Consider the following 15,473-nt stretch of genomic DNA (forward strand, 5'->3'; position numbering starts at 1 on the left):
AAGCACGGAGATGGCTAAGCCAGAAATGTCATTGTGCAAACAAATGACTTTTCATAACTCAGTGGTTTTGTTTCAAACAAGAAGGAAGTGGAATTGGAGCTGTCAGGAGTGACAGGTGGAGAAGTCACCCTCCAGAGCATCAGAAAGATTACTCCCACTCAAAGAGATTTAAATAATTTTCACCAAAATCAGGAAAAAAATACCAGATTCAAAGCCGCTGTTCTAGTTACCAGGGAGGACCCCACATCAGCTGTCAAACCAACCACAGGGCAACAGGGCCACACAGTCCCAGTTCACAGGGCAGACAACCGGGGAAGAGACCAGCTCTTGCCTTTTGCACCAGAGTAGGTGCACAGTTAACAAGATACTTTCAGGTCATCTTTTTCCTTGTAGTTTTTGATGTGTTCCCCCCCCTTAATGCAGTATATTTTCAGTATTAAATGTCTTTGTTATTGTTGTTGAATCAGGAATTCAGCCAAAACTGTAATAGGTTTCTGATTCTTTCCATTGAGTAAAGACCTGAGTGGAAGATGGGAATGGAGACTGTTGCACTGATTCCTCCAAAGATAGCTGCTTGAGGTGGACAGCTCTGCATTTGGGGGAAATAGAAAACGGACAGGAAAAATGAGGCCAGCATTAGAAGCAAAAGGTTTTTATTAGCTTCTGATATTTCAACCCTACCTACTTAAGCTGCAGCTAGAACCAAAAAACTTATCGTTGTAAAAAGACTACCATAATCCAAAACAATCCATAAAAGTTTTCCGCATGTATTTAAAGTTTAAATTCAAAAAAGAACTTTTCAGGGTTTCATTTTCTAACAGCATCTTCATAGAGATAATATCCAAGTTCTCTTCCTAAGTACAGATACAAGGCAAACAAGCATCCTACAAAATAATCTATGGAAAAAGGTAGTGTAGAAGAGAAATTAAGACAGTGTAATAATCCACTAGCCAGACACACAGGTTAAATGTAACACAACCATACCATCAATGAAATATTTAAAAATGAAAATAAATTAAGGTTACATCAAAGTTCCTGCTTTACTTTTATTGTTTAAATCCTCAATATAGTACATACCACTGCATTATGGATCATGGCAAAGACTTAGCACTAGCATTAAAAAAGTTACTATAGAAAAACTTTTATGAAAATAAAACAAGACTGAAGATACTCCTTCACACAACTGTATGATGGCTATAGAAATTCCACTGAATCAGTTATTCAAACTAGGGCCATTTATTTTTAAAATCACTGAACTTCTGTAAGATCTTGGTTGAAAATCTGAACAGCCATAAAAATTGAGATGAACATCAATGAGCAGTGATCCATACACTCTGGCTGAACAGATGCTGTCTTACCCTTTTTGTTGCTTAGCCAAGCTGCACATTTTGTTCTCCCTGATACCTGCACCCCAGCAAGAATGCAATTTTGCAGAGCACAGGTTTTTGGTAGCATTTTGACATTTTCTGAAAGCCAAAATCTTGTTCTCATAAGGCCCCAGTCACTACATGAGCAATGTTAACATATGAACACAGGCTTAAAAGGCTTTGTCAGTGTGTTGTTTTACCTGTTGTACATGATGCTGCAGACTCATTTGCCATTTGGAAGCCAACTGTCTGTACATATCATCATAGTATAGTGCTATTTTTCTAGAAAACATCAGTAAGCATCCCAGCTCACTATTACTACACCCTCCCCATTAACTATAACAGGACAGGAAAGACCTAAGTGGTGCTTTATAGGACTCGCTCTACAGATTTAAAGTAGTCCACCAAACAGGAAAACAAACGCCCTCCATGGCCTTCGCAGTTTCGTAATATGTAATGGAGAAAACAAAGGGCTTAAATACACTCAAAGATATTTAAAAGACATTTTATCCAATGATGAGTTTCTGATACTACAGCGAACCATCCTGCTGGATTCCTCCCATTACACAAACTATAAGAAGGTAAGTGAACACTTCTGTGAAAATGCTATTTCCCCAATACTGAGTTCCTTGTTGACTATGATTTTAGATCTGTGTTTATTAGATACATCTTTTAGAGGAGAAAAATATTTAAAACAAATACCCTAAGCAGTTTCTAGTTTAATTGTATCAAATCTTCAGTGTTAAACCTAAAAAGAAGAAAATCTCCACAAAATGATGGTTAAAAGAACAGTTTTTGCTTGGTTACTGCATGGGCGTTGCAGACAAGCTGCACCTCGAGAGTCCATTTCATAAGGTTGCAACGGTGTCTACTGTCCATTGTTTTCTGGATTTGTTGTGGTGGTTTCAGTGCCAACAGGTTGCACATTGTCTGCAAGATTGTGCGCATGCTCAAGGAACAAGTCTTTCAGTACGCTCAGCTCCTTGGTCAGGAGCTTAATTTTTGCCTCTAAACGTTCATTTTCTTCTTTGAGCTGGTTGACCCTTTGCAGCGTGTCTTGCGCTTTCTGCTTGCTTTTTAACCGGCTCTTTTTCACTGCCATGTTGTTTCGCTCTCTGCGCTGACGATACTCATCACTGTTTCTATCCAGAAAGGAATTTTTCTTTCCCTGTTTGCTCGGAGGCACAGCTTTGCCTCCGCCACCAGGACTAACGGGCACCAGCTGGGGAACCTGCTGCAAACCACTAGTGTGTGCTTGGGTGTGAATCACGCTTACTCCGTTCGCATCTGTAGCGGTGTTCTGTTGGGATGTCTTGCTCATTTGGACAGGCTCTTCTTGGACACAGCAGAATGTATTAGGAGACTGAAAACTGTTATGTTTCTAGAAGGTGTTTCCAACAGGTCTTCACATGGATTAAGGGCAAGGTGAACCTAGTAGGAAAAAAAAATGCTGTTAAAGGTGCTGAGTTCAGCTACAATCCTATACATCACTGGCTTTAGCATAAGGTACTGACGGTACATCTGGCAATAACACATCACAACTGTGCTGGAAGTGGACAAGCTGCCAACTACATTTCAGAAGCCTCTCGAACGTATTTGGATTGGAAGGGACTGTTACTGGGTCATCTAGTCAAGCTGTTTGCATTGTTCACTGGCTTTACTCAGTTATTCCAAAGCCATCCCTGATGGATGGGTGTCTAGCCTAGCCTTGAATATCTCCAGTTTCACAACCTCTGTCTTGGCAACAGGTTCCACTGTCTAACTTTTCCTCCAGTTATATAATTTTCTTAATTTTCAGACTGGAGTTTTCTTTCTGCAGCTTAAACCTATTAACAGCCTGACTCTTGACCAACAGGAGTACTTGATCCTTGTCCTCTCCAGACCATCCCTCTGGGTGTACGCACAGACAAATTCCTCCCTGGTCTCTTTTCTCTGGAGTGAGGGTGCTCAGACTGCCCACCTTTCCTCGACCATCTTACAGCATCTTCTAGTGCTTTTACCTGCTCTGAGATCATTTCACTTGCTTTTGAAGATGATGGCCAAACTGATGACTGTTTTAAGGTCTCATTAGTACTGAGTGTAAAAAAATGATCTATGGAAAAAGGTAGTGTGACTGAGTGACGTTAAAGGAACCCCTTCAACCACAAACAAGGTGAGACAAGCTAAGCCTGTAAGAGTACTGTGATGAGCATGTGGGACAGGAACGCAGGGTGATGGCAATGTGAGAATCACTACACAGCAAAGACGGGACTGTTGCCACCCATAGAAAGACAGCAGCCACAGCTGACTCGTCCACAAAATACACTCCCCTGCTGTAGCTCCTGCACTGGTCAGCATCCACTCTCCAGTGGACAGACAGACCCCATGAGCAGGACACCCTCTCACCTGACTCGTTCTCACGCTGCTGCGGGTCAGCCTGCTCCTGACCCTCATGGTGGCACAAGGAGGAGGACACCACAGCTGCTGCAGGGACACGGCCCTGGCAAGGCTAACAGCTGCTCCCCTTCTCTTCCCATCTCACGGGATGACCTCCGAGATGTCTGGGAGAGAAGTTTGGGAGAGAAGAGGGGAAGGGCAACAGGGTTGTTCCAAGTTCCTGAAACGCCAACCTGTGGTTCCAGTGAAAAGTACTCAGCTATCAGTCAAACAAGTGTTGATTTCTTGTCATGTTAAAGAAAAGTATCTAACTGGCATAAAACAATCCAAGATCAGCCTGCATTGCAACAGTGCAGCCTGTCACCTATGTACATGCAGTATCATACGACCAGTGTTCACCACCCTCCTTGCCCATCCTCAAGAGGACCGGCTGGGAAAGCAAGCAGTTGAAGTTAGTGGTGGGCAATGCTGGCCACCCAGTACCGGCAGTGTCCAACCCGGGGTTATGGCTTGCATCAGTAACGGCATGAGACATGGATAACGGTACTCCTGTGTCTGGCTGATGAATGGATGTGGCGAGATGTTTGTAAAGGAGCTGCTGTGTGTCACTGGTCATTCTAAACTCACAGGTTCATCAGCTGTTTACTGTTCTTGTTTGTTTTTCTCAGCAGTCTGAGTTGCTATTTTACCTTTTGCTAGTGTATCATTAAAACAGTTAAAATTCTACTGTCTGGATCAATTGCAAATTTTCTTCCATAATGAGGGAGTCAGAACAAGATGCAGCTGCAGAGTGTGGTTCAGTAACATTCACAGAAAAGCCTAGTGAGTTTGGCTTGAATGTTATTCAAAATTAACATTCTCTGTCACTGAGAAGTCTTCTCACTTAAAACAAGTGAAGAAGATGTGTGAGTTACACCCATACCCCTCCTATCAAGAAAACTTTTCATTTTCATATTTCAGGGCAGAAAGAGACCCATCACCATTTTTTGACATCTGTATAGCTAAATCTATTTAGTATTTTCCTGATTTCAACTCTTAAAGCAACTTTTGCAAACCACACTAAGTCTTAGATTCTGGCTCAATAAGCAATTTGGTTCAGTAGTTAAAGTGAGCATACAGCTAACAAGATGTCACTCTGCACAAATACCAGGCTGGCAGGGCCAGTTGCAGTAGCTGTGCATGTGTGATTGCACAGACATTTTTAATCAAGATCCAAGTGTATGCTTCTCTTGGAGCATATACTGGCTTTGTCTCAGCTTTATTTTTAAATACAGGATTTCTCTAGCCCTCAATGAGTATACAGCTCTGTTAGATCACCTCTGACAACTGAATTTTTCCACTAGTTTTTGGCATCTTTTCAAAGTCAGACAGAATGCTCTCCTGCCCCCTCTATTTCAACACATTACAGTGCTTGCTAACTTCATCTGGACAGCCCAGTTAGGTAACCCATACCATCTTCACCATCTGCTTTTTGTGCTTCATGAGAAACTACAGAGGAAGGGGTGGCTCCTGCCCCCAAAGGCACCCCACCCAACGTGTAACAAGTTTCTTCGCATTGCCAGGTTCCACATGCTATTTCTCTCTACGCTATCGACTATTTAATATTGTTTTATCGCTCCCTTCAGATGTCTATCAAAAGCCCCTGTAATTGAAAGGTAAAATGATTTGTTCTATTAAACCATATTTTAATGGAATATTTCAGTTGGACAGTACATGGATCTGAGCAGAAGATGAACCAGTGTCACACCTCTCTAGCAAGCGTTCTAGCCCTGCTAGAACTGATCTCCCTCAGTTCCTTCCCACTGGAACTCATCCATCTTGTATCAAGTAACTATTTCTTGAGTCAGACACGCTCTTACCTGGCCTGATGATAGGAACTCTTACCTGGGAGAGATGACACCTGGATTCCTGTCCTGCTCCAACTAATATTTGTGCAAAGCAAGTAGCACTAACTGAACAGCATTACAGACAATCCAGGAATGATAACAGTTGAGGCTCAAACCTAATTTTTCCCCCTGGTTATTTGGAGGCTGGATCCCTATTACCAATTGTCAGTTCCTCAACAGAACGAGAGAGAAGGACACCCTGGATAGCAACAGGTGCTATGGGACATCCTTCAGGGAATATTGCAAGGACATTTAAAGCACCAGGCATGAGACGTACGGAAGGGGCTCTAAAGAAGGGTGAGGTAAAGGGCACAGTAATTGGGAGAGGCCACGAGGGTGGGGAGGCAGATGTGTCTCAGAGTTTGTTTCTTAGACGCCATGCCACACAAACACAACTGCTCTGCTCCTCTCCACCAGCAGGTTGGTTTGCTGTGGATGGGTGATAGCCCCAGCACAGCAGGAGGCAGCTCCTCGGAGAGCCAGCCGAGTTTCCAAGCATCTTGTTCCCATAAAACTGCTCATTAGCTTCAGCTCAGCAACAGCCCTAGGCTGGTTCCACCCAGCACATGGTAGTGTTTCCAGTGGCCAGTTAGAACTGCCCTGTTCTCTCCTTCGGCCACCAACTGGCCACCCAGGACACCAACTGGCCACCCACTACAGCATAATAGCTGGTAACTCAGAGGTGTCCTCTGAGGCAGGGAGATGTTTCTTACTGTCTGACAGCACTCCTCAGGGACCACAGAGGCTCCCAAGCAAATCAAGGCCTTGCCTTCACAAAAAAAAAATTTAAAAAAAATTAAACTTCCAAATGTTTGTTTTGGCAAAAAACAAAAGATGTTTTAATTTGTTAATTAAATCAGTATTTTTTTGACTTGGCAGCAAAAATACAAAGCGCATCTCTGCTCTTTTTCAGAGATGTGACTGCGTTGATTCTGATCGTTAGTCAGGATGACTTTATTGCATGAATTCACTCAGCTGTCTTGTCTAATGCAAAATCAGTCCCAACCTGAACAGCAATAGGTGGTCTCCCTTCTCTCTGACTTCAGGAAGAGTACCCCAGTAGGATCTGACTCTAAATCCAGATGACCTTGTACAAGGAACAGCAGCGTAATACTCCAGGCATATGTTTGCAGAACACCGGGAGGACCCACTCCTGTGTGGTTTGCTGCACGCTCACAGGCAAGTTAGTAAGAGTTGATGGTGACTCTCATACTGAAGGCTAGGCAACAAATTTTTTTAGACTAGGGAGCTCAAACCTATCATCTGTTGCCATAGCTTGACAACATCACTTTCCCATATTTTTCTCAGAAACTTCATTTTTTCCATACACCTTACAAGAAAAAATGCATTCCAACATTCTTAAAAAAAACGCACCCAGAACATCTAAAGTATGTATTTTAATTGCAGGCTAGCAGCATTGATGACAGAATCACAAACAATCCCACATGCCAGGAGGCAAGGAGGTATCAATGTGACACTGCCTTTTGAAGTATAAGGAAGGTAGCAACTTCTAAAGATGAACTAATTCCTTAAATCCAAAAGTTTTTCAAAACACAAATTTTTATACTTTCTGAAGAGGCGTTATAACCAGCGTGGCACTATTGCTGAGGGGAGTATTGAGTTGTCTTAATGACTGCTATTTCCCACCAGATGTCAGAACGAAAACCAACGTCAAGCTTCGTGTGATAGATCTGTTTTGAAAGTTGTGTCTGGAGCTAAAAAATTTGTTGGGAACCAGCAAGATTTGTCAAGACATTCAAAACTCCCTTGAGAAGCTAGAAAAGAAGAATACCAGTTGTTACAGCACGGCATTTTATGGCGGTTCAGGGCAGCTCCTGGGATCCCTGGGCCTCGTGCGCTCCCGGGAGCGGTACGAACGGCACCGGCGGGCTCTGAACCCCGCTCCCAGACCTTTCCCGAGGCCCGGCACGCTCGTTAACGGCCGCGTCTGGCGGAGCCGGAGGACGAGCCGTAACGACCGCCCCGGCTTCCCCCGCTCGCCCGGCCCCGCTGTCAAAAGCACCTGGAGGCGCCTTGGCCCGGCCCCGCTCCCCCGGCCGCGGGGCGGGCAGGCCCGGCGGGGCCGGAGCAACCGCAGGGACGGGACGAGACGGGGCCCGGCCCGCCCCTCCCCTCCCCCGCGGGCCTGTGGCGGCGACGCCGCCGCCCTCCCCAGCGGGCCGCGGCCCGGGGGCCGCCCGTCCGCGGCCGCGCTGCTGCTCCTCCTCCCCCGCCCGTGCGGGGCGCGGGGGTGCCCGGCGCTGCCAAGCCGTGACTTCACCGGGGGAGGGAAGGGGAGGGGAGCCAGGGCCGCCCGGCGATTGCATCATGCGCTCCCATGCGCGGCGCCCGCCGCGGCACCCGCTGCGACACGGCGGGAGGGAGAGGGAGAGCGAGGGCCGGCCCGGCCCGCTCCCCCCCCCGCGGCGTCCCCCCGCGCCCCGGCCTGCCGCCCCCCGCGCGGCCGCGCTTACCTGTGGCGGCGCGAGCGGGCGGCGGCGACGGCGGGAGGGGCCGGGCCGGGCCCGAGCCTCTTTCTTTAAAGTGTGGCGTGCGGGCGAGCGGCGATTGCGACACCCTACCGCTCCGCCCGCCCCCTCGCCAATCGCCACCCAGCCGGCCGCCGGGATGATGCAATAGCCGCCCGGATTGGCAGCCCGTGCGGCCAATGAGGCCGCCGGCACTCTTAAAGGGCGAGGCCGTGTTGTGGTGTCGGTTGTGCGTGGGTTGTTTTTTTTTTCCCCCGTGAGGACGGTGCGTGTTCCGTGGGGCTGTGCCTTTCCCGCGGGGGGCGGCGCTAGCTCTGCCCGCCGCGTCGGGAGTCCAGAGGGCCCGAGTGGTGTCCCGGCCTCCCCCTGGGTTTGTGCTCCTGTGCTGCTGCAGCCGGGGTGGAGAGAAACGCGCTGCACGGCCACGCGTGTCTCCGGAGCTGCTGGCTGCGCCCCGGCCCGACTGCGGGCGCCATCTTCCCTCTCCAGCGGGGGTTGGTGGGAAGGGGAGCGAGGCGGCCGTGTCCCCCGCGGCCTGTGGGCAGCCAGGCGGCCGTCCGCTGCCCTTCGGGCCGAGGAGCCTGGTGTCACATCCAGGTGGGCCCCACGCCTCCCTTCTGCCCTCAGCCTGCGGGGGAGAACCTGAGCCGGTGCTTCCCCGAAAACTTCCCTTCACAGGCAGCGCGGGGAGCTCATCCCCGGCCCACGCGTGAGGGAGAAGGTGGTCTCGTTCCCGCCCTAGGCTGCTGCCGCCGGCCGGGGCCAGGCTGGTGGTTTCCTGAGGGAAGCTGGCACGAACCTGGCCAGCGCCCCGCGAGCATCAGAGCAGATCGTGCTGTTTCTGTACTGATTGGCATCTCTTAATTGTTCCCGGGCTGTAAATTAACACCTGGCAGTGTGTTTCCATCTCGATCTAGCTGCTGTGTGGTTTGCTGCTGTAGGATGTTGTCAGATACGGTGGAAGGAATACCAAAGACATCAAATAACAATTTTAACTTTTCTCTTGACAGCAGAAATTATGGCAAATTCCTACATTTCATAATTATTAGTTAATTTTCCTTTTCAAGTGTATTTTTTAAAAGGCTAAACTCTGGCAGATTAGGAAACATCTAGAACATAGAGTGAAATGTCATAGGAAGATTATGCACCAATTCACTGGTATATGTTTGTTAGTATGAAATATTTCACTTTTTGTAGAGAAGAATTTTTTTGGCCCTTAATATTTTCCAGAAACTTTGGTTCACATCACTTTAATTCTGCCTAAACAAATGCAGTATAAAAAATATGTATGCTCGCATCTCTTAAGCTGTATGTACGCAGGATGTGTTTATGGGAATGTTCAAATGGGAAATACTTCAACATATAGGTGTGCATATTTGCACTGGGCACTTCTGAATATCATCTGTTTATAGAGTAAGCAAGTTTTGAACAAGTTTAGGTGTGCAGGCAGTGAAAACAGTAGTATGGGAGAAGCAGGTTTTGTTTAAATGCAGAGAGAAAAAGTGCCAATCTGTATGTTACTCCAGTTTATTAGCACATAGACCTGCTTGGGAAATGTTTTATGTCTGCGAAAGAAGTGAGAAGAATCAGATTTGTAAACACAGTTGCAGAGCTCAGTAATGTAGATATAATTATTTGTATTTGCCATTTTTATGGCTGTCTGATGTTGGGGGGGGGGTGCTGTTGTTGTTGTGGTAAAGTTCTGTGGAAAATAAACCACATTTGCACAAGAATTCTGAGGATTAGTCTGGGCAAACAGTTTTACTCAGCTCATTACCATGAAGATACTGTTTCCTTCTCAGTCATCAAGTATTTGCTTTAACATCGGTAATGTTTTTCTGTTTCTCAGTTGAAACTGTTACATTTTCTGTGACAATGACTCATCCATCTGTAGCTAGAGCAAAATTCCAGGTAAGCATTAAACATTATCCCCTGCTCACAATAGTTAAGTAAGTGTGTGCTCTTAGGGTGCTTTCCTAGGATTTTAGAGCACTTTATGACCATTCATTCATTAATCCCCATCAAAGAAAGCTGAAGAAAATAAAATGTAGACCAACTTATTCTCATAGAGTCAGATTATTTTAAACATTAAAGCCTATACATAATTCCATGCTTGTAAGGTCCTCCAATGCTTGGTTAGCATTGTATCCTATTACAGGAAAACCATCACACAGTGTACTTTAGCATTTGTAGGATTTTTTCCCCCCCACACAGCATTACAGTAAAAATAGAACATGATGGAAGCGATCTAAAAAGTAATCACAGAAATTATATGGGCAACTGTTCTTGAGATGTCGCATTGAAATACACACCTTAACTACTTATTTATAAGTTATGTGAGCTGTGCAGTAGCTCTGGAGTTGCAAGGAGGCTGGTCCCTGCTGGGATGGAGTCCTTTTCACTCTGATTCTGGATGTGTTCCTATAGCAACAGTCTACCTATACAACTATAGATAATATTGTAATAGTATCTCATTTTCACATGCATAATCCAGTCTCATGATTCTTTAAAGACTTTAGTCATTGAAAAAAATTACAGTTATTCAGCTTCTTCAAGTAATCTATAGCAAATCACAGGCAGAAAGGCTATTGAGGAAATAGAAACTGTGGGAAGTGGAGGCAGAAGGTGTAAAGGGGAGAGGAGCCCGTTGGGGTGAATGTCCCTGTTTATTACCCATTTGGTATGTTCCCTTAACACTTACAAAAGCATTCAAGAAGTTCTCTGCAGCCTTCCACTTAAAGTGTGAAAATTATTTTGTCACTGTTTGAATCATTTCTGTTGTGTCTGATTCCAGTGTTTATACGTGTTACCTCTGTCTTCATGGGCAATTATTTCTTTGTCCTAAAATAAAACCCATACAAACACCCTGGACTACAAACAACCTACACTTTAAAAAATATGTTTTTCTGTAAGCATGCAGTTCTTTGCCTCTATTTCCCTCATGGATAAGCCTTCACTGGATTTTTTTTACTCCAGACTTGCACATTTCTGTTAAAGGTTTACTTTTCATACATGACGCTACTGTGTAGTTTTTCCCTCTGGTCTAAAATCCATGCCTTTGAACTCTCTAGATGATCAGTCATTTCCTTTCCAGTGATTTAGAAGAGAGGAAAATAAATGTATTTGTGTATATATTTTACAAGTGGAAATAAATAGGCCCCTGAGGTAAAAACACACCATTCCAGGCTGTGATGTACAGTGTGTTAATGTATTTGAGGGCAAATGCACTGAATTACAACCAAATGAAGCTTTGCTTGATAACTACTATCCCTATTCTCTCAACCTATATTTGTTCAAAACTGGATAGAAAGACTGTCTGAATATGATTGTAGTCCTTACTCCTTATCACCAAGCAGATGACATTCATTCAGGAATATCTCAGAAATACAAAGTCTGTAATAGAGGTTTTTCTCTAATCTTATAGTTGCAAACCTCCCTTCTCTTAATAGTCCTTGCATTTTGGTATTACAAGAATTACTTTTTGCATTCCGGACTGACCCACACCAAGACCAAAATCCTACTGTTAGAAATATAAATTTTGCAGAGCTGAAGTTATAAAATGTTCAGACAGCAGAAGAATTGCTGAGTTTCATTTATCAGGAATCTGGCTATATTAAGAAGAAAAAAAAAAATCAGAAAAATCATCTCTGTTTGAAAAAGCTTACACTTGTTAAACAGAATTTCTGAGTGTTTTTCAATCTGATTTAATAATTTAAATTATAGAAACTTGTCTATTAACAGATAATTTGTCAGAGGTAGCCTTTTTGAATAGGTGAAGAGAAAGCAGAGGAAACATTGCTTAGTGGTGACCACTATTTCAGAACTGTACTTCTAATTCTAGCACTGACTCACTATAGCCTTGGAAAGTTACAGCGCTTTTGTTCTAGAAAATACGAAGTAAAGAAAGGAGCCATTCTGTTCTAATAGCAAACATCCATTTTATTGTAACACTGCCTGGAGTTCATTTACAGGAAAAATCCAATGCCTTTGTTCTTTCTCTCTATGCAGCTAATAAGTCCTGCAACTAAGTATTTCCAGTTTCTAGTTCTGCATCTTCCACTACTACTTCCTTTATTTGCAGTTATCAAAATATTAAAGTTATCCAGATATCTAGAGTTACTCATCCTGGTTTCTGAAAAGATATTAACTCAATTACATGGGCAGAATAAAGGGAATGTTTCTCAAATGGAGGAGGACCAAAAAAAAAAGCCGTTCCCTCCCCCACACCTTCAGCAGGCTATTGGGTGATAGCAAAATAAATCAGGCTAACACAGGAATATTACAGTGCCTGAGAAAAATGAATATATTGATGATATTTTACTAGAAACCCAAGCTGGCACTTTTGTAGGTGTTGCATGCCACACCTCTCTCCAGCCACAGCTGTTCCCATTTCCTTTACAGTTCTAAGTGGGGGATTGGTACTTCATGCCTGATGGACTGGTTTCATCTAGGCAGAATCTTCACTAGTTTGGCCTAAGATTTAATTCCTTAATTGCCGTATTTTTGATTCATACCATTATCAAGTTAAACTTTTTAATCAGAAAATTTTAGCTAGCGCTTTTAGAATTAGCCAGCTGCATAGGTAAAGGTGTGCCCAGTTTTGAAAGTTTTACTTTTTTGTATGTTATTCTGGTTAGTAGGTTGGGTTCTTTAACAGTCACATATCAGAGGCTTCTCTTTCATAGCTACAAAATACTTGATGATGATAAATTTATTTTTTTAGTGAAACTCTTATCCCTCATGTGTCAGGAATTTTGCTTCAAGCCAAACCAGCTCAGGTTCTCCAATACCAATGTTCCATTTCACAAGATGGGACTTTGATCTGAAAAGCATACCACTACAGCAGTGGCCTCTTGAGGGATTTGGAGGTAGAAGGCCATCTCATTACCCCAAGTAATCACTTGTTGTCTTATGATGATTCTCTGCACATAAAAATACTGTCACAAAACTGTATGCTTTTTCAAAATTTAACATATAGTTATATTGCCTCCTTTCTTCACGGTATTCCAGAGGACTGTTTAGAAGATGACCAATGTATTTTAAGTAAATAAAGATGACCCAATATTCACTAGTGTTCAGTAGCCACAAGTCCCTTCAAAGTGAGTGAAGCAGCTGGGGTTACTATCTGTGACCTTCTATAGAAATATCAGGTTATGGAATTAGAAGCTTTCTTGTAGGTATTTGAGTTTGAAAATATCGAGTGTGTCCCTGAAGAATGCCTGGTCTGGGAGGAGGCTCTAGGTGGGTCACATTACTCCAAAGTGTTCAAATTTTGGAAGAGCATCTAACAAAAAGTAGGAGCGCCACGTTCCTTTACATTTTTTTTACAGGATTTTACATTTTTTATCAACCTATGTTTGTGTTTGGGTGTTCCCTGGGTTTGCTCTGATGTCTAGTGATCCAATTAAAATTGGTATAGCCATTGTTGTGAATTTCACCGGGGCTTGGCTTGAGTTTTTCCTGAACTTCTTCAGTAATTATACTAAACAATGCAAACTGCGAGTTTTCCGGTATCTACAGAATGTGACAGGGATTTGTAGACTGTCACTGATCGATATGGGGATTTGCTGCCGTGTGTATGTAAAATGTTAGGTAAGGTGAGGCTTCATAGCTAAAGATGAGTAAAAACAAAGTAGATAAATGGATTGAAAGGAAAATGCTGTGTATCGTGTGTGTATATGTGCACATATAAAATCTGGTTCAAAAGAGACTTGTTAGGACTGAACAAGTCTGAGCGAGAATTAATGGCCCACACCTGGGAATAAGAGGTGAATTCTCAAGTATCCAGGTTTAGTAACTGCCACACCTGTCCTATATTCCCAAAAGCATAAATGAGGTCTGCAAGGATTTAGATAGCTTAGCTTCTGAATGTGCAGTTCCATGGCTCTTTTCCAAGGCATCATCAGTCACCACATGAAAATCCCCACCCATAATTACTAGGGCATTATTTGTCACGGGGTATACTCTAGTGAAGAACTTTACCTTATTCATATGATATCAAGAAGAGTAAATAGTTTTAGGGATGAATTTTGTCCAGACTTCAAAATGGTTCTTCAGAACAGAAGCTTAAAATAAATACCCTTCCAAAAAAGCAATTAAATTGGAGAGGCATAGCTCTGTTTCTTCTTCAGTCTCATGGTGTTGGGAGAATGAGGACACAAAGTTCTTATCAATAGCTTTATTATTCCCTGCAACTTATATGCTCTCTGACATACCATAAAAAGCTCAATGAACAGCCACTTGAAAAGAAAGAAGCTGAGAGCTTGTCACCTGGCAGGGGTAGTCTAATTGTTTATTCTGCCTCACTTCTGTTCATGTATGTGAATAGAAAATGAGTTATGCCTGGATCATACAAAATACATGGGAGGACAATTTAAGAACATGTATTGGCAATTAGAGCATGTCTGTCACTGACCTCCTGCTACTAACATCTAGGAGAATTTTGTGCTAAATAATCGGTGATACTTTCGTGAGGCAAGTAAAGTCTATCTCTTGTCCCCAACAGAAAAGAAGTACTTACCTCAACAGTGCCATCCTCCTTCCAGAAAGCTGATTCTCTGCCTTTGGTGAGTTAACTGTTTTTTCTTTTTCTGCCTCCTGAAATGGAAGCAAATTCCAAAGAAACATTAGGGCACAGCTCTCTGCTCTTTGGCTCTGCATACCTTCTAACATACTATAGACTCCCAGAAGAACAAAGCAATTATACTTACACTTGCAGGCTGAATATCTCTGTTACAGTGAATTTACCAGACACAATCTAGTGTTGGGTTTCTATTGAATATAAACACTGCAGCCAAATTTGTAGAAAAAAACACTTTGGTAGCATGTCCCAGGGACAACAATGTCACTGGAGAAGGGCTCATCTGATTTTCTGTCCTCTCAGCAGTAAGTAGATCAGATTTCCCTCTGATAGTCAGGAGAAGCTTTATGCTCCCTCCGTCACTAGCATGTCCTTTGAGGTCACGTTTCTGCATCTCACTGGCCTTAAAAACCAACTCAGCAAATCTTGGTACAGAGGAAACTCTCCTTGTTCTGAGTTGTTTAGCCATCATGTGGGGTTTTCCTGCATCAGGCACGATTTATTTGGTCAGAAGTTATTACACAATTAAGACACCAACTGAAATCATCAGGAATTTTCCCTGAGGAAAGAATTCAGGATCAACAATATTGCAACAAAGTTGATGTTGGTGACTTAGAGGGGAACAGCATGTCTGCGAAATGTGGGACAAAAAAGAGTAACATGCAATGGAAAAGTGGATGGGAACAGAGAACACTTCAAAACATACTGAACGTGCTCTCATAGACTCCCAGTGGTGCATGTGCACTGGCAGTCAATATAATGCCAGCAGCTGCTT

At 43.7% G+C, this 15,473-nt stretch overlaps 1 protein-coding gene across 4 annotated transcripts; it reads right to left on the minus strand.

Annotated features, from left to right (window-relative positions):
- Window positions 1–636: 636 nt before the first annotated feature.
- On the minus strand, window positions 637–8,243 carry CEBPG (CCAAT enhancer binding protein gamma). Of its 4 annotated transcripts, none has more exons than XM_054840324.1 (2): window positions 8,104–8,243; window positions 637–2,798 (listed from the first exon to the last, which is right to left on the minus strand). In XM_054840324.1, exon 2 carries the CDS (start codon window positions 2,686–2,688, stop codon window positions 2,236–2,238), a length of 453 nt encoding a protein of 150 aa, XP_054696299.1. In that variant the 5' UTR covers window positions 2,689–2,798; window positions 8,104–8,243; the 3' UTR covers window positions 637–2,235. The 4 variants fall into 4 exon arrangements, with proteins under 4 accessions (XP_054696299.1, XP_054696302.1, XP_054696300.1 ...); XM_054840327.1 differs by lacking the exon at window positions 8,104–8,243 and adding an exon at window positions 7,776–7,786; XM_054840325.1 differs by lacking the exon at window positions 8,104–8,243 and adding an exon at window positions 7,422–7,739.
- Window positions 8,244–15,473: the final 7,230 nt, after the last annotated feature.

The sequence above is a fragment of the Grus americana genome, chromosome 13 (assembly GCF_028858705.1).
Source record: "Grus americana isolate bGruAme1 chromosome 13, bGruAme1.mat, whole genome shotgun sequence".
NCBI lineage: Eukaryota > Metazoa > Chordata > Aves > Gruiformes > Gruidae > Grus > Grus americana.

Bases quoted from the DNA above. Each gene is read 5' to 3' on its own strand.
- CEBPG (XM_054840324.1), bottom strand. From the start codon at position 2,688: ATGAGCAAGACATCCCAACAGAACACCGCTACAGATGCGAACGGAGTA.